At 43.4% G+C, this 27,712-nt stretch overlaps 1 protein-coding gene and 1 long non-coding RNA gene across 3 annotated transcripts; both read left to right on the plus strand.

Annotated features, from left to right (window-relative positions):
- Positions 1-2,542: 2,542 nt before the first annotated feature.
- On the plus strand, positions 2,543-7,815 carry LOC109755879 (uncharacterized). Of its 2 annotated transcripts, none has more exons than XR_012189256.1 (3): positions 2,543-4,569; positions 4,683-5,267; positions 5,387-7,815. It is a non-coding gene; the product is annotated as an uncharacterized lncRNA (long non-coding RNA). The 2 variants fall into 2 exon arrangements; XR_012189255.1 differs by having other exon boundaries at positions 2,553-4,999; positions 5,086-5,267.
- Positions 7,816-16,248: 8,433 nt separating this feature from the next.
- Positions 16,249-16,770, plus strand: LOC141026797 (uncharacterized). The gene has a single exon (XM_073503650.1). The coding sequence runs from the start codon at positions 16,249-16,251 to the stop codon at positions 16,768-16,770; it is 522 nt and encodes a 173-aa protein (XP_073359751.1).
- Positions 16,771-27,712: the final 10,942 nt, after the last annotated feature.

Consider the following 27,712-nt stretch of genomic DNA (forward strand, 5'->3'; position numbering starts at 1 on the left):
CGATTAGATGGCACTTTACCTATCGGGAAAAATAGCCTATATTGGTAATGCCGTGTCCAAACTGGTTATCAAGTGTGTGGACATTTTGAGCTCTTTTTAGACACACCATGTTCGTAGGTATAATATGTTGAGTAAGGGTAGTTGAGAAATCCTAGGCGTTGGCTGTCAAGGATAGTAAAAATGATATTAACTCTCCATAATCTTGCTCAAGAATCTAATTGCCTTGACATACATGCATACATATATCTGCACATTTTTCTTAAGGAAATATATGTGCACATTACCTATATACATTAATTACATAGAAACCCAAATAGCTCCCTAGGTTCACCGAGTCTGCATTTCCAACATATAAAAAACCACATTTAAAAGTCCAATTTTCCAGCAAACTTGACACGTACATATAAATGTGCACCATTTGTGATACAGATCCACACGTTCATCTCTTTTTTTAGTAGTACACATGCAGATATTCCTACATGCAAATTTGCAGATATGTATTGCATGTTATTAACATGTTTACATATGTGTTGACAAAATTTCAGAACTTTCTGAAACTTCAAGTTGCAGTTTTCAAATTTATTAAAATCTCAAGCCCGAAAGCCAAGATCTGCACTTAGACGACTAATTAATATAAAGAAAACATTTTTGTCAATTATGCATAAATGGCAGCACATGAAAAATGTTTTACGATGTAAAGTTTTTTGTAATCTTTCACACTCACATAGTCATACTTGTTTAATGGTCAAACATTCATACTATGGATACCAAAAAAAGTTAGAACACATAAATTTTGGAAGGCCTGGACTATTACTTAGATACATATAGTTCTACTACTCCAAACATTTACCACACCCTCCCTACATATACACCTTCCTGAACACATAAAATCACGCTTATGTATATTTGTCTTAGATCCTTAACCATGCATGCACCTAGTTAAAGTCAAAACAATCTAGTTGTAATTTGCAATTAAATTAATATCCAGCAACGGTTCTAATTTTTTTTGACAAAGTATGGTGCATATCGAAGAGAGGTCGAATGGGCTGCGAAGTTGAGGTTGACGCTGAAGGACTGTCTATTTGACAAGGCCAGGTATGGAACAAAACGTCACCATGGGTGTGTGCGAGGATCTCCATGGATACTGAGATTCCTCGAGATCAAAGTTGGAGTTTGAGATACTTCGGAACTAAAACGATGAGGTTCAGTAAATTGCAATTCTGGTACGAGGTGCCACTAACTCTACTCGTCTTATTTTGCGGCTCTTGCTTTTTTTTTTTGGGTATAAAATCACTACTGCAAAAACCCTTGGGAGGGTTACCAGTTTAGCCACTTAAAAATCGGTCATTAGGCTTGTCATTGTTAAAACACTAGTAGCACTTGTGATCGGAGTGTACATTGGGCCCGTCACTAGTACTTCATTAGCAGTGGCCGCTCTTCATTGCTATCACAGCCCAAAAGGGTCCCACCAGTAAAACGTTAGTCTATAGTACTCCGCAGTAGTGATGGGCGTGTTTATTGGGCTTGTCACTAGTATTTTGTTGGCAGTGGCCGCTCTCCATTGGTATTAGAGCCCCAAAAGGCCGAAATCACAAGTTAGTGGAGGATGTGGCCCCGCGCCTTCTCCTGCTGCCTCGCCGCACGCTCCGCCTCGGATACCAGGGCCGACAGCCGGAGGCACCGACGTAACCGCCTCCTCCAAGGTAGTGGAAGAAGCGGCCATGCACCTTCGCAATCGTGGGTGGCAGCTCCTCCTTTATCAGGTGGCAATGGCGTCGTAGTGGCAACGAGGGCTCATCTGTCCGCTCGTAGCAACTGTGTGGTGGGGCCGACGCTGGCTCGTCCTTCACGCGACCGAGGCGCTAGGGGACGTCGGCTCCTTCACACGGGCACAAATGTGGAGTCCGTTGCACGGCAGGGATGCCAGCTCATCCTTCACCTGCCGGCGGTGGTGGCGCCAGGCCCATTTGACGGAGCGAATACTCCGTCGTGATCTCCATCTGACAGACGACTTCTTTATCCGTCAGAGCCGCCTCCGAGAGAAGACCGGGCCGCAGCTGAGGCTGGTCCTCCTCGTGGGAGGAGGATATGACTCCTTTCCAAAGGAACCTATCGCCGTGGATGCAGATGGTCCCGGAGAGCGAGGACGGTGGCGCCACGATATGCCCGAAGAGGAACTTCCACCTGCGCAGAGAACCAAGACTTTAGCATCGCCGCTAGGCTCGGCGAGGTGACAGGGAAGGAAGGAGGACGGTGCTCGGGGAGGGCGAGTGCGGATCTGTGTGTCGCCTTCGCACGACTTAAATAGCCGCGGCCAGGCCAGGCGAAGGGGCGGTCATCCCGTTTCATGCGGCGCAGCGGTCGGAGTTGGTTTCTCGGGACACGGCATCCGCATTGAAGCGGTGACGCCTGAGAGGTCGCGGCCGTCTGCGCTGCCTTCCCGTCCAATCAAATCACTGGCATCAATGTCGGCTGCTGCATACTCTAGGTCGGCATGAATGCGGCGCGTCAAGCGGCGCGGGTGTTTGATGGCAAGCATGGGAGAGGTGGGTGGGATTTTTTTATGGTCCGGGGCGGTCAGGGGTGGACGTGGCAGCGGTCCAGACGCCCGCAAAGCCTCCCCCTAGTTTGTCTCCGGTTTGTGGAAAAAGTACGTCCGGACCGTCCAGTGGACCTATACAGGCCCGCGTTGGATGGCACAACACATCCGGACTGTGCGGTCAGGACGTATGCGGGTGGTTTGAGGGTCGTCGCTGAAGATGCCCTATGAGGTACCCCTTGCAAAGGTAATACCCATCTTCCGAGGCGCTGACAAGTGGCGCCTTGCATGTGTGGCACTTGTCGTAACCCGGAGTGTTTTGCCTTTTTTGTATATTCATTTATTAAAACTATTTTATGTCTTGAACCGTGCGTCCAAATTTTGAACCGTTTCCACCCTTGGATTTCTCGCGACAAGATTTTCAAAAGCAGTTCCCGTGTTAATAGGTTTCGGTGAACTTTTCTTACACGGAAAACAAAAGAAACTGAAAAAGACAAAATATAGTAAAAATGGAAATAAAATACAATTTGAGAAAAAACAAATAAAAAAACAGAAGAAAAAACCTGAGCCCAGAAGTATGTTTTTTTTTAGAAAAATCCCTTTCCGAGAAGAACAGTTTGTTTTCCCAAGAAGTGGTGCTTCTCGCGGGAGCAAATTTGTGTTTTCACGAGTAGAAAATTTGTTCTTCTCATGGAAGCACGGTTTTTCCCTCGTGGAAGCAAATCTGGGCTTCTCACGGAAGCATAGTTTTTTTTCGAGAAGCATAGATGTGCTTCTCGCGGAAGCAAATATGTTCTTCTCATGGAAGCACAATTCTTTTTCTTCCGAGAAGCAAGAAGCAAATATGTGCTTTGACAAGAATTAAGTCTGTATTTTCATGAGAAGTAAACTTGTGCTTCTTGTGGTAGTTGTTTTCCCTTTCCGAGAAACACACTTCTCATGGAAGCACATCTATGAGAAGCAAATTTGTGCTTTTGGTGGAAGACAATTTTTCTCCATTTCTGAGAAGATGGAAGAAATCTGTGCTTTTTGTGGAAGCACATTTTATTTTTGAGAACCCCAACTGTGGTTAAGATCCATAAGAGAATTGATCCAGAATGAAGAAAAAACCTAGAAAGCCAAAAAAAATAAAAACACATCTAAAACCCAAAAACGCTTTTAGAAAAATAAAAAAATCCAGAGGGAGCGCCCAGTACGCAACACGTAGCCGGGACTGGGCGCATGACTTAGACGTGCTTGCATGCCAAAAAGATGACCCTTGCAGGATCCCCGGAAGGGGTAACCTTGGATAGTTTCTCCCAAAAAGAGAAATCACTAATTGAGAAGCGCTCCCCGCAACGATTAGTCGGGGAGCGCTGCCCACGCGCCAAGTGTCACGCGCGGAGCGCTCGTGAGACTTTTCCGACGCACTCCACGCGTGACAATTGTCGCGCGCACGGCGTCTCCCGTGATTTTCGGTTTCCGGTTTCCCTATATGGTTTTTCCTTTTTTCACTTTAGTCCTTGTACTTTTAATGTTTTGTAATACCTTTTGATCTGTTTTGAGATCCGTTTCTCTCTGATGTGGGCGAACCGTCATCGCGCACTGTTCTTTCTTTGCCGTTGTCTCCGCCCGTCGCAGCTGCCGCTCTTGTCGCATGGTTACGGCGGCCCCTGTCCCGGCCGTCGCGCTTGTTGCCTGCTCTTACGGCAGTCGTTCTTTAGGGTCGACCGCGCTTCCCCGTTCGCGATATCGTCGTTCCTTACCGGTTGCTTTCGTGGGTTCCCTATTTCCCTTTCTCGTTTATCTTTTTGTTCCCATTATATTTCCGGGATATGGAGATTTATGGGGTAGTTAAGGGTGGGGACTACCAACACTATGAGATGTCAAGTTTCAACTGGGTTTTGTGGGATTAGTTCTTGATAACCATTGCGTTCCTTGCAGTTATGGCTTGTCCTTTTTGCCATATGCCTGGTGGCCCATGTTCTTCTGTTGATTCTTCTATAGATGGGTTCAGTGTGGTCCTGGATCGGCGTTGTTGGAGGCGTGTTGTAAGAATATCATTTTATAATTGTTCAATTTTTGGCACACACGCTTATTTCTTTTGGTGCTGCCCATGCTGTTTAGGTTTTGATTATGATCCTTGTTTTGATTTGTTGTGCAGTACGTTCCGTGCAGTGTTAGAGCTCATCTTGCTTGTTACATCGAGGAGTGTAGGGCTTTAGCCATAAGGAGGGGTGACAAATATACTGATGTTGCTCTTCAGTGCAATGAGGGTTATTTGTATGGTGTTCTGTTTAGTCATGGTCGGGTGAGGAGCAAATTCCATGGTCCTTCCTGGGAACGATTGGTCAAGATTATGGTGTTCGTCCTCGTGATATAGTGACCATTAGGCTTGAACATTATGGAACGTGGATTGGTATTGATTTTTATCGTGTTGGTCGTGGAGATGCGTTGTCCCCTTTACTGTCTGTTGGTAAGGTATATTTTTAAGTAAGTTTTTAGCTTGTTTTATTGTACATGATGATTTTTCTGTTCCCTTGAACCTGTGTAATTATATTTTGTAGCTATTGATGGTTTGAGCGACTCCGAGATGGAACTTGTTGGGAGTTGTTATTAAACCCGTGGTGTTTTGCTTAATTATCAGCAGATGTATTTCATGAGGTGTCAACTCTTTGATGATGACTACATACCCTGTTGTCCTTTTGTTCACAGGATTGATTCCATGAATGTTAATGGTCATCATATGGTCAGATTTTTTTCCACTGTTTTTTCTTTATTTCTGTTTATTTATTTATTTTTATTATCTCTTCTATTTATAGTTTTGAATTTTTGTTCTATTTCTAATAGCTTGATGTTTTTTGTCAGGTTATTCCTGGTATTGTTGTGAGGAGTTTGAAGGAGTTTGTGACTTTTCCTAGGACTGGCGTTTTAACTCTTGAAGTTACTTTGGAATCTGGTGATGATGATATATATGTGAGCACTCCTTGCTCCTACTTCATTGGCTTGGGTAATATAATGGAGTTCAAACAGGAAGGTTTCAGTGATTTTCTCCAGGCATCGTCTATTGAAGTAAACAGCTTGGTGCTGATAACTTTCAAAGAGCATGATGGGAGGCTTGTTGTTATCTTCAATCTTCTACCGCAGTGATGTTAGTTATAGCCTTTGAACATAATGGATTTTGTTTAAAAATTTATGCTATGGTTTAGTGTTATTTAGATATATGAAACGATATGAACCTAACTGTTCATTTTTTTGCTGTTGTTCGTTTATAGAAGAGGAATGGCTGTGCATCTCTTTTAACGATGTTTTTTTGGACGAATGTTATTTAATTGGGGTCATAGTTATAAATACAGTAGAGGCACGTGTGTTGTTTACTCTGAGGCACGACTGTGCATCTCTTTTATGTGAGGCACGTGGATTGTAGTCAGTACAGGCACAGTTGTGTGTGGAGGCACGTGTATACTGAGAGGAACGTGTGTGCAGCACCAAAGTTGCACGGGCGATGATGTGTGCGGAGCACGTAGAGTTACTGTGGTTTTATGTGAGGCACGTGGATTCAGCAAACGGACGCACGGAATTGCAGTCAGTACATGCACGGTTGTGTGGAGGCACGGGTATACTAAGAGGAACGTGTGTGCAGCATCAAAGTTGCACGGGCGATCACGCGTACCGAACACGTAGAGCGAGAGGCACGTGTGTGTAGTACGTAGAGTTACTATTGGTTTTATGTGAGGCACGTGGATTGATCAAACGGAGGCACGGAATTGTAGTCATTACAGGCACGGTTGTGTGAAGGCATGGGTATACAGAGAGGAGCGTGTGTGCAGCACCAAAGTTGCACGGGCGATCACGCATGCGGAGCACGTAGAGCGAGAGGCACATGTGTGTGTAGTACGTAGAGTTACTGTTGATTTTATGTGAGGCGCATGGATTGATCAAACGGAGGCACGGAATTATAGTCAGTACAGGCACAGTTGTGTGGAGGCACGGGTATACAGAGAGGAGCGTGTGTGCAGCACCAAAGTTGCACGGGCGATCACGCGTGCGGAGCACGTAGAGTTACTGTGGGTTTCATGTGAGGCACGTCGATTGAGCAAATGCAGGTACGGTTGTGAGGAGGCACGGGTATACTGAGAGGAACGTGTGCGCAACACCAAAGTTGTACGGGCGATCACGCGTGCCGAACACGTAGAGATACTATGGGTTTCATGCGAGAGGCGCGTTTGTGTGTAGTACGTAGAGTTACTGTTGGTTTTATGTGAGGCACGTGGATTGACCAAACGGTGGCACGGAATTGTAGTCAGTACAGGCACGGTTGTGTGGAGGCACGGGTATACTGAGAGGAGCGTGTGTGCAGCACCAAAGTTGCACGGGAGATCACGTGTGCGGAGCACGTAGAGTTACTGTGGGTTTCATGTGAGGCACGTTGATCGAGTAAACGAAGGCACATAAGTGAAGTAAGTACAAGCATGGTTGTGTAGATGCACGGTTTTGAACCCTCTTACTGCTGTCAAGTTTATAGAGACACGGATGTATGGCAGCAGAGGCATGGGTCCGAATATTTGGTTAGAGAGTCTCGGTTGTGGATGCACAGGTGTGAAGTCTCTAGGGTCACGGGTGCGTGGCACCACAGGCATGGGTTGAGTAGACACTTAGAGAGCCACGGTTGTACACGGTAGTGTAGTTTTGTGGCATTGTGCAGAACTGGTGTACGGAGAGGAACCTGTGTGCAATAGCAAGGATGTTCTGAATGGACGAAGCGGTGTTTGATGTGAAATGGTTGTGTTGTGTTATTTTAATTTTTTTTCAATGTGGTTAAAGTAACAAAGTTCTTGTCGCTTGCGTCTGTGTACCGAATGTTCTTCTGCAATATTTATGAATTGTTCACGCCAATGTTGAATAAGCATTATACTGAAAGTTTACAACGATACCATGACATATTCTTGTAAATGCACGATGCATCTTGTAAATGTTGAGTATGAAAATTATAATACAATATCGTGCAACATATCTCTCGTTCTATAATCATGGATACAATATATGCTTGCTCAATACTGGGACATAACTTACTAATTGCATATAGACATACACACCACTGTGTTCAAAGTTCAAACGTAAAATAGTAATACAATACAGACAACATCTTTGAGCAACAACAAACATATTTACAACATGGGTTCATTCAATCAAAATTATCATAATAGTAGTGCCACACACCCTATCCCTCGATCACTGCAGATCAATCAATCACGACACGATCCTACTAGTTTAATGTAGACATCCATTTTCTCGCAATTTACCAACCACTGTTTCCCTTCCGGCGCTTCCAGCCGCTAGAAGATCCCTCGTCTTTGTTCTTACGTGGGCGGAGTCTTTCTTTCATTAGTTGTTGGTGGAGGTGACGTAGCCCGTTCTTGATGATTTGGATTCTACGGTACAACTCGTAGCTAACATACCCGTCCTTTGCTGCGTACTCAAGGTGTATCGGGGAAAGCGGCTTCCACTCCCAGAACTGGTGCTTCTCCTTTCGGAATGATTTCTTCATGTTCTTGTATGTGGGGTCGATGATGGCCGCTGCAAGGTCACCCATGGAGTCCCTTTCTCCACCACCCTTGATGCAGAATAGCCTCTGGATGTCGACGTGGTGCTCGTCTGGAATTTTGATCCATGCACGGGCAAGCATGGTCTTGTCGCACCTGGTGTCGAGGCTAGTGAAAGTTACTGCTTTCCGTTGCAGGAAGTCAAGTAACGCCTGGGAGCGCTCGGACCTGCAGTAGTGGTATACAAGGACATGCTCGCGCATGGCAAGTTGGACGACGGCGATCCCTTGTCATATGTAACTGCTCTTACGTGTGTACTCGAGGTCGAGGCCGACGAACTTGTTCTTCTCCTCCTTTAGCCATTCTCGTACTTTTTGATGATCCGCTCCATGGTCCTTGGGTCGTTGGTGTACACCACCTCCAGGATGGTTGTACCGTGGGTAGTGATGTGTTCGGTGAGTGTTGTTAGTTTCCCGTCGTCCATGGCTGGAGGTGTGCGGTGGTGAACTGCGGCCGGCGAGAAACTTTCGATGAAGAGGATGCAAATGGAGTCGGAAAAGTGAAAGGGATCTTTACTTTGAAGTGCAAAAAAGGAAACCGCCAAAGAGCAGTTGGTAGTCATCCGGCGGTTCCAGGCGTAGATTTTCGGAAACAGGCGTTTGTTTTATCTGTTTTTAAAGATTTTCACTTATCTTGTTCATTGAAAATTTTTATTCGTTGCATGCTGCGTGCGTGATCCATATGTGCATATTCCATCTTTGGTGTGAAAGTAGTAGTGTAAACGGTAGAACACTCAGGAGATGCATGGTCATGCCTTTGTTGTGAAAACGTTTTTTTTCAATTAACAACCTTCCTTGGTCAGGGAGGCGCTGTTGTTATGTTAGTCGGTGCACAAGTGTGTGTTTAGGAAAAATTGAAGTAAATATAGTTTGCACTTGAAAACGGAGTCCTGTTTGGTTTTTAATTGAGATATGTTTCACTAGATGGTTTGAATAAGTTTGATAACATGGCATTGCTATAGGTTTTGAATCAAAAACTGATTCTTGTTTTGTTTGATTTTTGAAAATGATTCTTTCTGTTTTTTGGTTTTTTGAATTGTGAACTTTTCAAAGGATAAGAACTACATTTTTTCGAATGAATCATTCCGATAGTTCAAACAACATTCGTTGCAAAGGATCATTCCGATGGTTGAAACAGCGAGTTTTGGGTCCGTAAGAGCTACATAAGTTCCAAAAGATCATTCCGATAGTTCAACCAAGCACATGGTCCATAATAGTTACATTACTCTACCATCCTAACTAGCAAACTTAATAGTAACCAGTGTTTTGCTCCTGGAGGCATCATCATGAAACGAGCGCTGAACATCCTAGGAGATACACTGTTTGCTTCCATTTTAGGTGCTGGTTCTGACGGAATCTATAGAATGTGCTAAATGATGATGGACACAAAACGGTCATGGCGCTTTTTGAAAGTGATTAGAACAACGTTCTTTTCAACAAAGGATGCAGCTGATATGAAGTCTCTAAAAGAAGACTTTTCTATTACCATCCTGCCGTCGTTTTTGCAGATGTAGTACGACGAAGGAGTGATGACATGGGTAGGTTCATCAGGAGCTTCAAGGGTCACCCTGCCATTGGTTGGCATGTCCACCCATCTTTTCAGTGTCGAGACAACGCTCCTCGGAATTTTCTAGAAGAAATCGAAATTAAATAGAAATTAAAACCGTTGATTTGCCACTTGGACAATAAATAAAAGAATGGCTGAATACGGTGAGTGTGCAAACATTAAGAAATTCCATATTGAAAGTAATATAATTCCTGGCATGTTTAGGTTTGTGTGTAAACAGATAAAACAACATATTAAGAGAACAACAAAAGTTTTGTTGTTTTAGGTTTGAATAAATAGGTTCTTTATAATTTTACATATAAGCAAGATTACGTCAATATTGTTTATATTACGTATGAGCAAAATACGTTTGGTATTTTAACAAGGACAGTTGTAACCAACCATGGCGCAGTCTTTGGTATTAGTGGGAGTCAAGACGTGGACAAATGGACGGCAACGAATGAAAGTATCTCTGAAAAGGCGTTGTAGAAAGAATCGTGTCTGGTCGTAGGTAAGCTCAATATCCTTAGAGTAGACACAGCAGTGAACATGGTTGAAATCGACATAAGAAAGATCGTCGAGAGCTACAAAAAGAACAAGATTTTAAAGTTAGATAAAGTTATATCCAACACGGTGTTAATATTATTCAGTTCGATGCATGCATATAAAATTACAGCGAAAGAAGATAAGTTTGTAATATTAAATACCTACCAACATGGGGTAATGGAAGCAGCCTTTTGTCATCCCGATATGTTTGTATTTCGAGATTGAGACCCTCGTCTGGTAGTTCAAATTCTATGCGGTCTCCAGCACGTAGTTCGTAATCATCCGCAAAGATGTTCCACTCACCACCGCAGAACTTTGTGTAGTTCGCCCTATGCTTAAACAAAGCATTGTAAGACCTTCCTTCATGTGTAAGAAGGGCTGGCTCTATCTGCTCTTTACGCAATTTTCTTGCTTCTTTATTCTTCTCATCAATGTATTCAGCGAGAAAAGCTCTGACATTACAAGGTACATACTGGAAAAAATAGTAAAAATAACAACCTGTAAGTATAAATTTGAAATCGCGTATTATTAATGTTAAAAGTTTTCTTAAATTGGATATGAATTTTTGATAAGAATTACAGATAACAACATAATGGTATTATAAATTAATGGATACAGATTTTTGGATACACTATAAATTAATTTATAATGGTATTATAAATTAATGGATAAAGATTTTTTGCATATGTTGACTAATTTTAATTAGAACTGAAGATGCACTATAGTAATCAAGGCATGGGCAGGCAAACTAATGGAAAATGAAAACACAAGACAGGTGCGAAGAAGTGACAGCAGGGGAACCTAGTGTAGGTGCAAGGGGGTATGAGTAACAGCGACGATTTCTACTGTGTTGTAAGCAACTAATATGTTAGTAATTCTTACTAACCATGAGGCTCCAGCAATTTTCATCAAGAATAACCTCAAACTGCTGGAGAACTTCAGGGTGTGGTTCGCAAGGGCCGCCTAGTTGGCGGCTGGTAGGGCAAATCATACCTAAATAATTCAGAACAACTATGTTAAGAAAACAAGAATATCATAACAATTTAAAACAAGCTTCAACGCTGAAGGTAGACAACGACTAGCTTCAACTGCGTTAGCCATATTAAAAATATCCGTACGAAGGCAGACAACAACTACAAATTTACCAGAAATCTTCTCATCTACTCCTTCCAGAAAAGCAGTATGACAGAATTTAGATCACTTGTTTAGATTTTCAAATGGTTTTTATATTCCTTTAGAGAATGAAGTCGTTGTACCGGATCTGATGCTTCAATAACTATCAAATGAAAAAACTAAACGTAAAACAGTAATAATTTAAATATCTTTTTCAAAACGTAAATACGGATCGAAGCATGCTGCTTGTGCATATGCTTTTTACCTGGGAGAGAAGAAGAACGGGCATCGACAAATGGAGATTGGTGTAGGGGAAGCTTAGGGCAAGCACCCACGACCAGCAAATCTACGAGAGAAGCACGGCTTAGAAGTTAATCGAGAGACCCAATAAAAACTCTACAATAACTTTTTTGAAATGAGGCTGTGTGCGGGGAAGAAGCACAAAACCTAGAAGTAGGTAGACGGATAAGGCAGATGGGTTGTGATGGGAAGCTTAGGACAAGCACCCACGGCCAGCAATCTACGAGAGAAGCACGGCTTAGAAATTAATCGAGAGACCCAATAAAAACTCTACAATAACTTGTTTGAAATCAGATTGTGTGCAGGGAAGAAGCACGAACCCTAGAAGCAGGCGACAGAGAAGGCAAGTGAGTTGTGATGTGGCTGAGGGAGTCGGAGCTTATTGAAATATAAAGGAGTCTTGAGAGAGCATGAGTAGTAATGAGTGCTTCTTTTTTTATTTTTTATTCTACGAAATGGAATGAATGCTGGTTGTCGATGGTGTGCGTGCATTCCGAGGTGTTATGGGGACGCGAGACATTTGACTCGTCCAACTGCCTCCCATTGTAGTTGTCCAGCTGTGCTGCCTCCCAGCGGAGTCTTCTACGTGCCTATCGTGCCTCACAGACTTTTTGTGAGGCGCGGTTATACATGCTGAAAAGCATACTTGTGCTTCTGTGATTTAATTTTTTTAATCACAAGTTTAATCAGATATGGTTGGGTGTGTCTTTAGGAGAGGAACGGTGATGATGTTATTAGATGCACGGTCTTTGTAGTAGGAGAGGTATGGTCGATACGTTGGGGGAGGCATGATGGTTCCTAATGAGAGGCACTTTTGCATCTGAAATGGAGTCACGGTTCGTGACTCTGCGATTGCAATTTTTTTTCAGGCAGTTGTTGACCCAGAGAGCCACTGTTTTTATGTACGTTGGGTTTAGTCGGGAATATGTATGATAGCCCACGGTCATATGTATGTCAGAAGCATGGACGTGCTTTTGTTTTGGCAATGTTTTTGGTGGTACGCAGACATAGAGATGCAGGTCCGTTGATATCACCGAGGTTTGTCTTTAACAAAGTGGAGGCACGCGTGTGGCTTTTGTTTTGGCCGAACCGTGCTTCTATTTTGGTTCACTCCCCGTGTAGTATTTGTACGACAAGGTCATCGTTTGCTTCCTCGCATTGTTCTCTCGGTCAAAAGATGTGCTGGTGACCGATGGGATGGCTATTTATTGTTAGTATTCATTGTGCGAGATACCGTGCTAGAGTTAATATAGAGGCTCCTCGATTACAGCATGGCAGCCGTGACTTTTGAAATGCTTGGTTCCACAAGCTGCAGAAGCACAACCGTCCATTAACTGTTCCCGATGCAATTTAATGGGCGCATGGTAACTGAGTCGTCTCTCCCCAAGGTTAAGTAGTGGTCTATTCCGGGAGGTTATCGCGTCTTATTCTCACCAGAGAAGTGCAGGTAGCTCCCATCATCCTCGCCACGTACGAGAAGCACAGTCAAACTCCATTGTCAGTCTCACCGTCGTTTTCATGGACGACTTCAGGAACACTACTGAGCGTCTCTTTATAGATGCCGATGGTAACACCAAGCTTGAGGTGTTGTACACCAACGAGCCCTACAAGGTGGAGGAGATTCTTTCTCTTTATGAGGAATGGCTGCGTGACGACATGTACAAGTTTGTTGGTCCTGATCTGGAGTACACACGAGAGGATTACTTTGATCGGAGTAGAAAAGTCGCCGTCATGCAACTGGCGATGCACAAGCATGTTCTTGTCTATCACTTGTGCAAGGCCAGGACGGAGTGCGCTGCTCTGAAGGATTTCATTTGGAACAAAGGTATAATTTTCGCTAGTGTTGACGTCAGGAACGATAGGGATGTTCTCACAAACAGTTTCCTCAAAATTCCAAGAGATCGCAGGAGCCGTCATAAACAAATCTTACTTGAGTACGAAGTCGTCTTTTCCACAAGGTCTGCATGACTACTGGGAATGGAAGCCGCTTTCCCTTGACCACCTGAAATATGCGGCAATTGTAAGTGAAAATTTCGTTTTTTATGATTTTCTGTCTTTATATTTTTGTTTTATTGCAACAATAGTACTTTTCCCCTTTACGTATATCTTCATTCTCATCCGCTTTTTGTTTTAGGATGGGTATGTCAGCTACGAGCTCTACCGCCGAGTTCTGTCGATGAAGGACATGATGCATCCTCGTTGTCTTCCCGACCGCAGACGCCATGGATGTTTCTTAGTAGAACACCAACTGAGTAGAATGGTCACAGTGGACGTTTGTTTGGACGTTTCTGAGCAGAATGGACTCCTGGAAGAGTTCATTTCTTTTTTTTTTGTATAATTAATGAGTACTTTTAGTTCAATCCTATTTAGTACCGTTTTGGGATTTTGGTTTTTTTATTTTCGCAGCATCATATTTGGCTTGTCTTATGTTATGTGAATATAATTTCTTATGTTTTTTCATGTTACAAGTTCATTATTGACGTTTGCACGAGTTCATGTACATTTAGAGAACCTGTTGAAGTGGCACATATGTATTGTTTGGGAGAAGCGCGCTTTGTGTTTGGCTTATATTCAGTGCCATTTGTTTGTGTTTGTATTGTTGTCTTTTACACGTTCGCAAAAGAGAGGCACGTCTGCTAACGTACGAGGCAACATTTCAGTTTTCTGTCTTTGTGTGCTTCAGGACCGTGCCTCGAGATTCCGGACATCCGTGTCTGTTGAGGCTTCACTTCCGTGGCTTCTTTCCGTCTATGCATGTACCTCACGTGACAGACGCCATGTCTGTACGTGCTGGTGTCACACGGCAGTTCCTCTTGACACTACACAACCGTGCCTTTGCCACCACTCTTTTGTGCATCCAGGTGGTTTGTACCCGTGCCTCGAGAACTCCGAGGCCACAATTCCGTGCCTGTATACGCTTCAATTCCGTGTCTCCTGTACGTGCATTTCTGTGTCTCAGGCGTCATGCTGGCTGTGACTCTACGTGCCTCTGGTGCTAGACGCCCGTCCGTGAGGGGACGCATATGTATTGTTTGGGAGAAGCGTGTTTTTTGTTTGGCTTATATTCAGCGCCGTTTGTTTGTGTTTGTATTGTTGTGTTTTACACCTTCTCACAAGAGAGGCACGTCTGGTAACGTACGAGGCAACATTTCAGTTTCCTGTCTTTGTGTTCTTTGGGACCGTGCCTCTAGAAGCCGGGCATCCATGTCTGTGGAGGCTTCACTCCCGTGGCTTCTTTTCCGCTATTCATGTACCTCACGTGACACACGCGATGTCTCTATGTGCTGGTGTCACACGGCAGTTTCTCTTCAGACTACACAACTGTGCCTCTGCCACCACTCTTTTGTGCATCCAGGTGGTTTGTACCCATGTCTCGAGAACGCCAACTCCAAAGCCGTACCTGTGCGCCAAGAAGCCGCAATTCCGTGCCTGTATACGCTTCAGTTTTGTGCCTCCTATACCTGCATTCGCGTGTCTCAGGAAACACGCTGGCTGTGACTCTACGTGCCTGTGGTGCCAGACGCCCGTCCGTGAGGGGATGGGGTGGCTGTGACTCGTCGTGCCTGTGCTTCTACACTCCCGTGTCTCCAGAGACTTTAAAACTGTGGCTCTCTGACTTCTCCTGTTGATTCGCTGCTTGTATTTGATGTATCTCACGTGATACACGCGCATGACGCTATGTGCCTGCGGTGTCACATGGCTATCCCTCTTGAGAGTTCGCAACCGTGCCTCTCGAACAGAGTGTTCTCACCGATGTCTCTGCCACCTCTCTTTTTTGCATCCAGAGGATTTGTATCCAGAGGATTTGTACCTGTCCCTCGAGAATGCCAATTCCAAAACCATACTTGTGCATCGAAGAAGCCGCAATTCCATGTCTGTACGCAGAGGGTCAATTGCAAGGCCGTATCCGTGCCTCGCCAAGCCGAACCACGTGCCTGTAGAGGCTAAGTTTTCGTGCATCCGTTGCCTGCATTCACGTGTTTCTGGCGATTTGTTGCCTGTATCTCTACGTGCCTGTGGTGGTACCGACCGAGGTCTCGAAAAGTCGTACGCCCGTGCCTGTGGAATAGACACGTATGTGCGTCTTGTGCCTGCATACCCGGGCCTCCCGTGAAACCAGCCTTCACTATCGAGGGACAGATGGTGCGAATCTAGCTAGATGAGGCACAGATGAGTTTTGGCCTTCGGATCTAAGGTGTATGGCAGGATGTTCGTTTGCCTCATTCGATTCTTCCATCGGTGGTCTTTGTTCAAAGGAGGAATTGATGAACGATGTGGCGGCTGTTCGATGTGACTATTCAGTGTGTCAGTTACCGTAAAATAAAGTTAGAGGCTCCTCGATTTCTCCATGTCATCAAATATTTGCGCACAGCCGTGACTTTACGAAGTGCATGGTTCCACGAGCTGCGGAAGCACAACCGTCTATTTGCTGTTCCTAGTTCACACGTTAATGCGCATGGTAACTCAAACGTCCCTTGCCAAGGTTAAATACTGGCCGTGTTTGTGTGGTCTCCATGTCGTATTGTAGCCACCGAACATCAGGCAGTTCCCACCCTCCTCACCACTCCCTAACCTTGTCGCAGGGTCTCAGGAATATCCATTGGCACCTTGCTGCTCGCTGCCATGGACGACTTTTTGAACACCACCGAGTACCATCCGGAAGTTGCCGATGGTAACACGAAGCTCGATGTGTGGTACACGAACGAGCCTGGCAAGGTGGAGGAGATCATTGCCTTGTACGAGGACTGGTTGCGCGAGGAGAAGTACAAGTTTGTTGGTCTCGGCATGGAGTTCACACGAAAGGATTGTTATGGGCGTAGAAAAGTCGCCGTCATGCAACTGGCTATGCAGAATCATGTTTTGGTCTATCACTTCTACAAGGCCAGGACTGAGTGCCTTGCCCTAAAGGATTTCCTTGAGAATAGAGGTATAACTTTCTCTAGTGTGGGCGTCAGGAATATTAGAGATGCTCTTTTTCAAGATTTCATCGGAATTCCAGAAGGGTACCACATCGACATCCAAGAGAAGTTCATGATCAAAGGCGGTGAAGAAAGAGACTCCATGGAGGACTTAGCGGGAGCCATCATTGACGAATCTTACTCGAAGCTGGAGTCCTCTTTTCCAGAACTTCTTCGTAACTACTAGGATTGGAAGCCACTTACCTTTGATCACTTGAATATGGAGCTACTGTAAGTGAATATTTCATTTTCGTTAGTTTCTACCTTTGTTGCAAGAACAATACGTTTTTTTGTATATTCATGTTTTCATTTGCTTTTCCTTTAGGAAGGGTATGTGAGCTATGAGCTATACTGTCGGTTTCTGTCGATGAGGGACATCCTGCATCGTCGCTTTCTTCCTGATCTCAGATGGCGAGGACGTTTCTGAGGAGTAGTCCGGGTGGAAGTGCTGGCAAGATGGATTGTGTGATGAATTGGTTATTTGATAGTTATTGTATGGGGTAATATTACATCGACTGATGAATTTGTAATTGTGGTGGTTTTATTTTGAACCAGATGGAGTTGACTAGTTTGGAAATTTAAGTTTATTTTCGTTCCATTATGTTTTTCTTGATTCGGTGCCTTCAAGAATATTTACCTCTATGATTTTAGGCTACGCGTTGGTATAAGATCAGATGTATTAAGAGGACCACTCAGATGTGCACTTTCGTGAATCTAGGCAGCGCACAGTCGTTTGCTCAGGGAGGCATTGTTTTTTTTAGGCAAGGCATGCTCTGGTGTTATTAGTTTGCTAGCTGTTTCAGTTCTTCTCTCAATATGGTCACACTAACAGGTAGGGGCGTTACTTTCACTTTGTGTTCGTAGTGTGTTTGGCACGGTTGGTTTTATATCGAATATACAGTTGTGGTTGTGTGTTCGAAATGTTTTTATGCAGAGCTTGAGTGTGTTTAAGATTCTTCAGAATTTCTCTCTGTGCTGTCTGTTTCAATATATGATCCAGTGTGAGAGTTTCTGTGGGAGTATTGTTTTAGTGACGGTTGCATTTCTTTGTTCCAATTATTGTGGTGGTACTTTGATTTGGAAAGGCATGGCTGTGAAGGTATTCGATGCACCGTCGTATGTTTGGCAGAGGCGTTATCCTTCCTTTGGGTACTAAATTCGGAGAGGCACTGCGTTATGTTAGTATGAGTTACTGTCATGGTTGTATGTTCTGTAATATTTCTAGGTAGTCTGCTAGTGAAGTCACGTCTGTCTAGTTAGTGGAGGCATGTCCTATGTTATGTTGAGTCAGAGTTCTGTTTGTCGTTCGCAAATGCTTCCTCTGACACGTTCGCTCGGAGAGGCACGTCTACGATGTTATTCAAAGGCACGGTCATCCCTTTCTTTCGAATTTTTTGCATTCACTTATTTGATGAGAGAGGCTTGTCCGTGAAACTTGTAAGTTCACGGACCTTTTACAGTTGAAGTCACGGTCGTTCTTCTGTTTTGGTATTTTTCAGTTTAGTCATCTATCCCAGATGATGGATCTTCTTTCGTTAACTTGAGTCACGGTCGTGCTTCCATGACTCATTGGCTTGGAGAGGGACTGGTGTTAAGCTATCGAGGGGACGGTCCTGTGTTAATTGGTGGTGCACTTGCGTGTGTCAGCTTAGTTGTCCGTGGTAAGAGAGGCACGTCCTACGTGGATAAGACGCACGACAGTGCCTCTGTGACCCGCATTACTGGAGGTGAGTCATTTAGCTCCTTCGTCAGATGATTACGAATTGATAGTGTTTTTCTCTATGTTCCAATTGTTTCATTTATTATGTCTACTCGAAGTGAGTGGTGTTCTACTGCAAGGAAGTGATGTCTTGAATATCATGTTTACAACTTTTGGAAATAATATGATTCTTATTTATAATGTTTGCTGTTCAGGAATTTAAGACATGACCATTTGAACGCACAACTGTGTTTAATGGGATCCATAGCAGATATCTTGTACCGACACAAAAATAGCTCAAACGCTGTTGTGATTACATGAGTCGATATGGCTGAAACAATGATCGGATGGCTCCAGCTAAATTAAGGCACAGTTAAACAGTAGTCATCTTCTTCCAACTCTTCTTCTTTCACGCCGGATATTGTGTTTGTCGAGGACGATGCTCAGGGCCTCAAATACATGGCCTGTGTTGTAGTTGGATGTTATCATTTTGAAAGTTAGTTGTTCTCTCATCGGTTTCACATGGATCTGCAAACACATAACCGTGCAAACTAATAAAATTTATTGTAAAACATAATGTTCAGCTGGCTTGGATGAACGTATGTTGATGTGTTGTCAATGAGAGTGAACTTACATTATTGATAAAAAATGAATTATTATTCAAATTAATGAGCGGCATCAAATGCATGGTGTAAATAGCACTGTCATCCCTAAAAATTGAGAGCATTAATGTTAGTGATTAGAAGGTGAACAATAGATATGGGATGTGTAGTGGAACAAAAAAATGCATGGTTTAAATGAGGTAGAGCTACAGTTAAAAGAAGCTCACTCTCTGTTTGAGTTACATACACTCTGCACAGGTTTGACATGAAAGGAGGCCATGGTGTGAGGATGGTTGTTGTAAGCAGAATGGTAAGCTCTCTTGAAGTTTTCTATTAGAATGTCCGAGTGTTCCTTTATACCGTCGCAATTGATATAAGGACACAGAATTTCGAAGCGACACATTGCAAGATTCACGATGATGAGGTAGATAAAATGTGGTTCCTTTCTCACAGGTATTAAGACCTAAAACAATTAACAGGGAATAATATCATTGTAACAAGAAAAACTGGTAGAATCGAAGACAAACACTGGGCAGATAGAGTGAGTAGGGTGAACTCACGATGTTACATTTGTTGGGCAGCCTATACCCAATAGTTTTTTCCACAATGTGTTCCTTGAGTAGTTCAATGCTTGCTCCTAGAACTTGAAATTTATCCTGCAGAAAATTGAAGCTGTGTCACTCAGTGTGGTAGTAGTAGTAAATGTGGTTTGTTATTATTATTTATGAGAAGCAAGAACTTACAGAAGCGTTGATGTACATTATATGCTTGTGCACAAGTGTTGGATGTCCGTAGAATTGTTCTTTCATCAGCAACGTTGAGTAAGCTTCGACCACGAATGAGTTGATATATCCGTATACCTTCATTGACAAACCTAAAGTTCGATGATCGGCCCAATGTCGATCGACGAAGAATATCCTCTTGCTGCCAAAAAAATAAATGAATTTTAAATCGTATGATTTTCTTATTTAACATAAGAGGAAATGATTAGTATTCAATTACAATAGTATAAGAATCGAGCCGAAACACTTGAATGTGATAGCTTCAGGCAGAATACATTGCATTAGTAAACGAAGGGACCAAAACTTTACTGTAACAGGAACAACGAATTCATTACCTATCATTTTTCCTGACACCTGGCGTATTGTCGACGATTGTTTCATACACTTCTTTCTCTTCCATTGTAGAGTCTCTTATTTCCAAAAGTTGGCAGTGATCTTGATGGTCATTCGCTTGGTCAGTGAATCGAGTCTGTTCTAGCTGAGAATGATGTTGATGAGGCTGGAAGACATGACCACCGGAGTTCAATTGACCATTACTAAGTTGCAGATGACCCTCATTATAATTGTTGTTTCTTTGGAACATTAGGCCTTGTGGTTGGTGCTGCATGTGCAGTTCTAATGTTCTGACAGTTGGATCACCGGTTGAGCTCGAAGGAATATCTATTGGAAAATGCTGCAGAGGATGGCCGGAATACTGCACGCTGTTGAACTATTGTTGCAAGGCACTGTAACTTTGCCCATTAGACTCGCCTCTGTGTGGTTGCTGATGGTTCTGCTCTTGAGGTTGGCGTTGTTGGCATCATGTAGTGTTATTATTCTGAGCATCATTGTGTTGGGGGTAGTGGGCATCACCGACAGGGGTTTGTTGCTGGTACTGCTTGTGACTTTGGTTGTTCATTGCATAAGGTGAGCGCTGGCTGCTGTTTGAACCGTCGTTATTCTGAGAACCAGGATGTCGGTAGAAGTGGTTTTTGATACTAGGAGCTGGTTGGTGGTAGTGCTGGGACAAGGGAGTTGCTGGTAAACTTTGGGACAAGACAGTTTGAGTTAAACCTGTAGAGTATGACGTATCAAAAGCTTATGTGAGGTGGCTACCGCCTGACATTGATCCCGATCTGCTGGGTATAGGTGGCTCTGGATAGTTAGAAAGGGAATATCTCGCTGACGAGCTTGAATTATTGGACAAGTGCGAGACAGTATCAGGTTGGCATTGTTGGGATGCTACTTGGTTATGAAAGGGTTGCTTCTTTTTTTGTTCAATGACTCTGTCAAGTTGTTCATAGATAGATGGGTCAGACCATATTTGATCATCATCAATGAATCCACAATCAAGGAGGCCTCTGCGGTTGTCAGCATGTAGAGACTGGTTGTTTGCAGTTTCTGTTGAATTATGTGGAGGCTCCAGTATCCTAACTCTTTTCTTAGGAGGCGCTATACTCTTGTTTCCTGGATCTTCTGACTGCTGTAAGGACCTCTTGTGAGCTGCCATTTGTGGTTCCTGTTCTGGCGTATGTGCACTTGTGGTAATAGGGACGCTGTCTGTGGGATCAATACGTGGTTTCTTCGTACATTGTTCATGTTCTTCTGCAATGTTATTGTCTTCCGCATCGACAGATGCAGCAGCAACCAGTGGAGCATCACTAGTTGATGGAATTGCTTTTCGTGTATCCAGTACTGAGCCAGAACCGCTGGCAGAATCACTGGGGACTTCTACTATAGGAGCAAGGAGGAGGTAGCTCTTGTGCATTCTATTTCAGCAATGTTCTTCTCCTCACTCAAAGTTGAAACAAGATGGACCTTATCTTCCGGCAGTGAAGAAGAACATTGTCCAGTGATATTGTTTAACTTTTGTGCAGGTTGGGATATAGTGAGGCTCTTTGTGTTGGTTGAAGAGTTGTTGTGAGCGCTATCAGAACTGCTGGACCGTGCAGTAGTTGGTGACATTTTCCCAATGTGATAAACAGGTGCTCCAAGTGTATCGGTTGAGATTGGATCAGTCAGTAATTGTTTGTCAACCGTAGAGTGCGAGGTTGATGTTTCTGTTGCAGTAGGTTTTGCTGTTTCCTCCAAGAGTTTTTCCAGTGGGTTTGTAAGAGATTTGTGGTCTACAGATTCTCCAGCATAATTTTGGGTTTCAGTCGGTACAGAACACTCAGATGAATTTTCACCTGCCATTATAATTGCCCCGCTGTCCGGCATCTCAGATGTTGGCACGAAAGGCTCATGAACCGGCAAGCCATCAAGGCAGTTGTGCAGATGGTTATGCACTTTGTCCAGATGAATCTTGGCTTGTTCATCAATGTCCTCTTTGTTGTGGTCGATCCTGTTCACCTCCGGTAGCAACTTAAGCTGAGTTGATGATTTTAGGCGTGAAGATAGATAAATTTGGGACTGCTCTTTGTCGTACGGATTCTGGGAGTCTGGGTCAGGGGTATTGAGGGAGTCCTGGATTAGGGGGTCCTCGCACAACCGGACTATATCCTTTGGCCGTACTGTTGGACTATGAAGATACGAGATTGAAGACTTCGTCCCATGTCCGGATGGAACTCTCCTTGGCGTGGAATGCAAGCTTGGCAATACGGATATGTAGATCTCCTCCCTTCTAACCGACTCTGTGTAACCCTAGCCCCCTCCGGTGTCTATATAAACCAGAGGGTTTAGTCCGTAGAACAACAATCATACCATAGGCTAGCTTCTAGGGTTTAGCCTCTACGATCTCGTGGTAGATCAACTCTTGTAATACTCATATCATCAAGATCAATCAACTAGGAAGTAGGGTATTACCTCCATCGAGAGGGCCCGAACCTGGGTAAACATTGTGTCCCCCACCTCCTGTTACCATCCGCCTTAGACGCACAGTTCGGGACACCCTACCCGAGATCTGCCGGTTTCGACACCGACAGGTATCGCAGCAACCAATCAAATTTTCTAGGTACTATGATGTGGCGTGAAGGACACTGGTCGAGCCACTGCCGGAAGAACTTTGACTGCTTGTCGTGCTAGAACTTGGAAGCATAGAATATTTTGAAGGGAGTGATGAAAAAGTTTCTTTTTCATCCGAGTTGTCCTGTTGCAAGTTACAATAAACGCCCCGGTCGCAGGCCTTGGTTTCTTTTGCACTAAGATCCCTACCAAGTGAAAGGAGCTTCTCCAATTTCTGCTCGAGAACTGGTTGAAACCGCGAGAAAAGTTCTGTGTACATTTCATTGATAACTTTGGCAATTTTCACCTTGGCCTAAATTGAAAAAAAACATCAAAAATTTTAATACCGAAAATGAAAAGAAGTTATTAATACCGAAAATGAAAAATATCTTGTGACCTACTGTACGTTCTGTCAAAAATTGTAGAAAAGGCATGGAATAATATGTGTAGAATCACACATGATGTGTTGCGGTAAGCGCGGCTAAAGAAGTCCTTGAATCATGGTCAACACATTCCTTGAAAGAGCACACCTGACGTACTGAACGAAGCATGGTTGACCTACAGCCGTAGGGAAGTACTTCTAGTTTTAACACAAAAGCACAGGTAACGTCCTATTGGAAGCACTTCTAGTTTTAACACAAAAGCACAGCTAACGTACTATTGGAAGCACTTCTAGCTTTAACACAAAAGCACATCTAACGTACTATGGGAAGCACTTATAGTTTTAACGCAAAAGCACAGCAAATGTCCTATAGGAAGCACTTCTAGTTTTAACACAACAACACAACTAACGTACTACAGGAATCACTTCTATATTTAACACAAAGGCACAGAAAACAAACTATAGGAAGCACTTCTATTTTTAACACAAAAGCACAGCAAACGTACTATAGGAAACTGTCTGGATGAACACTTGTAACCTACTTTGTGAAGTATTTGTAACCCGTCGCAGTGAAGTGGAGGTATAAAGCATCATGGCAACACACATTAGCTAATGCAGGGAGGACATGTATCTGTTTCGTAAAAACTCAGGGTACATCATTTCAAACATAAAATCAAGTGCAGAAGCTGGAAATCACTTACGGAACAAAGTTTTTCTTGAAGCACAAATTCTTTTATGTAGGCCTCTAGTCTGGGACTCACTTTTAAAAATGGCGACTGAAAGCCAGTCGGTCGTTGGAAAGGCGTGCACCTATTGGAAGACCTAGTGCTGCAGGGAAGCAATGCTATATTTAACACAAAAGCACAACTAACGTACTACAGGAAGTACTTCTAGTTTTAACACAAAAGCACAACTAACGTTCTATTGGAAGCACTTCTAGCTTTAACACAAAAGCACATCTAACGTACTATGGGAAGCACTTCTAGTTTTAACACAAAAGCACATCTAACTTACTATGGGAAGCACTTCTAGGTTTAACACAAAAGCACAGCTAACGTCCTATAGGAAGCACTTGTAGTTTTAACACAAAAGCACAGCTAACGTACTATAGGAAGCACTTCTATATTTAACACAAAGGCACAAAAAACGTACTATAGGAAACTGTCTGGATGAACACTCGTAACCTACTTTGCGAAGTATTTGTAACCCGCTGCAGTGAAGTGGAGGTATAAAGCATCATGGCAACACACATTATCTAATGCAGGGAGGACACGTATCTGTTTCGTAAAAACTCAGGGTACATCATTTCAAACATAAAATCAAGTGCACAAGCTAGAAATCACTTACGGAACAAAGTTTTTCTTGAGGCACAAATTCTTCTATGTAGGCCTCTAGTCTGGGACTCTTTTGGAAAAATAGCGCCTGAAAGCCAGGCGGTGGTTGGAAAGGCGTGCGCCTAATGTCTTTTAGCTGCCATGCGGAAGGAAACAATGATGATCAAGTCAAATTAATACATGGCAGCTAAGTCAATATGTTGGGTCGAAAACTTCACCAAAGGGAAATGCTGAAAAGTTGACTCACCGTGTGTTTCCCAAAAATTCCGTCCTCTGTTGACAGGCTGTGTATGTTAGCATAATTTTTAATGGCCTCTGTGTCCCATATGGCAAGCCTTGCAGGAGTGTCAGATTTTAGTTCCATTATGTTCGTATCCAGGTACTCAAAATATGTTATCTGCAAGGGTATAAGAGGTAAAAATGAATAATGTTCTTGTAGCTGCTTGTGGGTATAAAGAAATGTACAAGTTAATGAACGAACCAATGGAATCAGGAGGCAGCCACACAGGGCGCCTGTGAATCCTTTGTCCTTGAAGGTCTGTAGTGATGCCACCAATTTCTCTGTGACAGCATTGGACCAATCATATGATGTTATGTTACTTGCTGGTCCTTCTAGAGCGGCTAAGTAGTCGGGGCTAACGCAATCATATGTCGTTGGGTATAGAAATACCGCTGTTGCAAACATCACGAAAACCCGCTAAAACACTTCTCCTGTCAGCTCCGGGGTTATGAGATCAGTTAACTCTCTGATGTTTGGAGCGCGCCCAGCACACCGAGTCTCAGACTTAACCTGACATCTGAAAGCTTCTGAGCATTTTCTAGGGATAATCTGCACGCCCAGTGGAATTCCTAGGATCCAGTGCACGGTGTATGAGTTGATAAGGAATCTGTATCCACTAGGCAGTATGAAACATCTGGAAGGGCAATCAAAATAGCGGACAAGCCAGCGGACGAAACACCTTGGAAGCTCGCGGCAGCACAGATCGAGAATGTATCCAAAACCAATATCTCTGAGAAGCTGCTTTTGTGGTTCTGTTAGCTTTTTACAGACATCAATGAATTTTTGCAAGCTTAGTTTTGTGATGAACTCTTCTTCATATTCACCCATTGTAATAGTTCTGTGGACAAAGATAAGAAATGACCTTTAACAAATGTATTGTTGAACCACATGCTTTTCTGGGAGAAGCTTACATATAAACGCCGAGTCAGCAAAACAGACTCAAATATTTAAGCCGTGATAAAAAATGAAGTTAGAATGAGAGGCATTGATTTCCAAAGAAATTTCAACTACACATGCGAGATGCATGAAAAAAACACCTACTTCGAGGCAGCAAGCTGCTTCTTTCTCCTGTACTCCTCAACAAGCTTTTTGTGTGCTGCACGTTTTAACTCGATCCTTAGTCTCTCTGCCTCTAGTTGGTCATGAACCATGAAATCTTGCGTGACAATCTCCGTGCCATCGACAGGCTGAGACTGAGTCTCCGACAGTTGTGGGGTGGAGTCGATCTCATCGATCTCTACATAAGAGGTCATGAGACATCATCGTTACCAGGTCAGCTACGTAAGATTGTTGTTAGCAGTCCATTTGAGACCATCATCAATAGTTTGGTTAGCTAAGACGGATTTTAACTCTGAGTTAGTAACTGTTTTGCAAAAACGAATGTAAGTCCTTTGGATCCCTGCTATAAATTGCGGATCTATACAGTCATTTGAGCTGTGACCTTGTGTTAGGGATTAAGATAGTGAATTTTGACTGTAGTCTCATTGAGCTCTGGAACTAATATAATCTATTTTCACGAGAGTGCTTAAGTTTTGCATGGCTGGAGATATAACTCAACTTAGCAAAACCACGGTGCAAACATGTAGTTGGCAGGATTAAAGTGTTGTCAGCTGAGTCTTAATTTTAAATCCATAACCCTTCTCCCGTTAACACGACGCAACAGTTTGAGCACGGACCAGCTGAAAGTAATTGGATCCGGAAAGGATATTTAAATCGCGCCCCACCGGTTGTGTTGCGCACATGCGATGTGTACCCAGCCCGCGGAATTGCTATCACCGGAATTTTATTTTTTCAATCATTGAATCGGTGGCATAATCATGGCGAGGAAGCAATGGATTACCTGAACAGTAGATCCACCGCGAGCGAGGTTAAGGAGACCGATAATTTTTCAGTGATGACTGAGCGCTGTGGAGGGATCAGGACGAGACTGTAGGTTTTCCTTTGGAGAGCTAGAATATGCCTCGCCTGTCACCAGCGACGCTAGATGGAGAGAGATCTAGAACTCATCTGTGGACGACCCCACAAGTTAGTCAAATACTTAGAGGAACTATTTGAGAGCCCACATGTCAGTATGACTTTGAAGTCCACCTACCACATTTTCTCACCCCAGATGGAGGTACTCCTCGTAGGACTCATATAAGGCCGACCCCACAAGTTAGTGAGAGACTTAGAGGAATTAGTAACTGAGAGCCCACTTGTTAGTCTCGTCGACGGTCAAGTGAAGTCGACCTACCACATCTCGTCACGCCGAAAAAACATGTGCATCTCTCATGCGTCCCAAAACTCACCCCACCTATCAGGTTATTCTTCTCCTGCCCGCAAACAATCGAAGTAGCCTCTCTCTTTCTTTCTCTCTCTCTCCCTCTCTCTTTCTCTTTTCTCTCTCTCCCAGATTCAAAATCATTGAAGGAGATCACTGACAAACTGCAGGGAAGCAGACCCCCCACAGTTTAGAAAGGTGTGAGTTCTAAATAATCAGCGCATAAGATTTGGCAATCAAAGGTTAGTAAAAAAATTATCAACGCACCTTTGCGTTGCGATTCCTGATACACGAGATTCAATTCATTGATGAATTTGTTGTGGTCGGGATTCATAGAATAAAACTGTTTAGTTTTACACTGTAGCTCTGATTTGAGTTTTTTTGTGTACTCTCGTCCTTGTAATACGAGCTTGTTACTTTTGCTAGGTTTCATGGTTATCTTTGTGTTAAGTGTTGCACAAGCAAACTAGCATCAGAGGATCTCACTTTGGTTGAGGTTGCAGTTTAATTAAAAATTAATATATGTATATATTTATATATCTCAATTATATAGAACTAAAAATATATCTCTGTTGCGTGGTAAGTGTAAAAGGTTAGTAAGAAATATTGAGATCGGCTTCGAAAAGTTTCAACACTGATACTGCAGGTTTATAACCTTTATATTTATTACGTCTCTTTTTCGGGCAGATGTTCAGGAGTGCGTCATCTGGTCAGGACAACAGGGATGGTCGGTCTTTGAACGACATCGGCAAGGATTATGGGAGGCAGGTAATAGTAAGGCAGTTGAACATTAGCGTTTGGTCTTTTATTTCTGGGACGTTTGCTGTCAAGATGCCACCACTAAGAACACCAAATAGTAGATCATTAA

Source organism: Aegilops tauschii, chromosome 7 (assembly GCF_002575655.3).
Source record: "Aegilops tauschii subsp. strangulata cultivar AL8/78 chromosome 7, Aet v6.0, whole genome shotgun sequence".
In the NCBI taxonomy this organism is placed as follows: Eukaryota; Viridiplantae; Streptophyta; class Magnoliopsida; order Poales; family Poaceae; genus Aegilops; species Aegilops tauschii.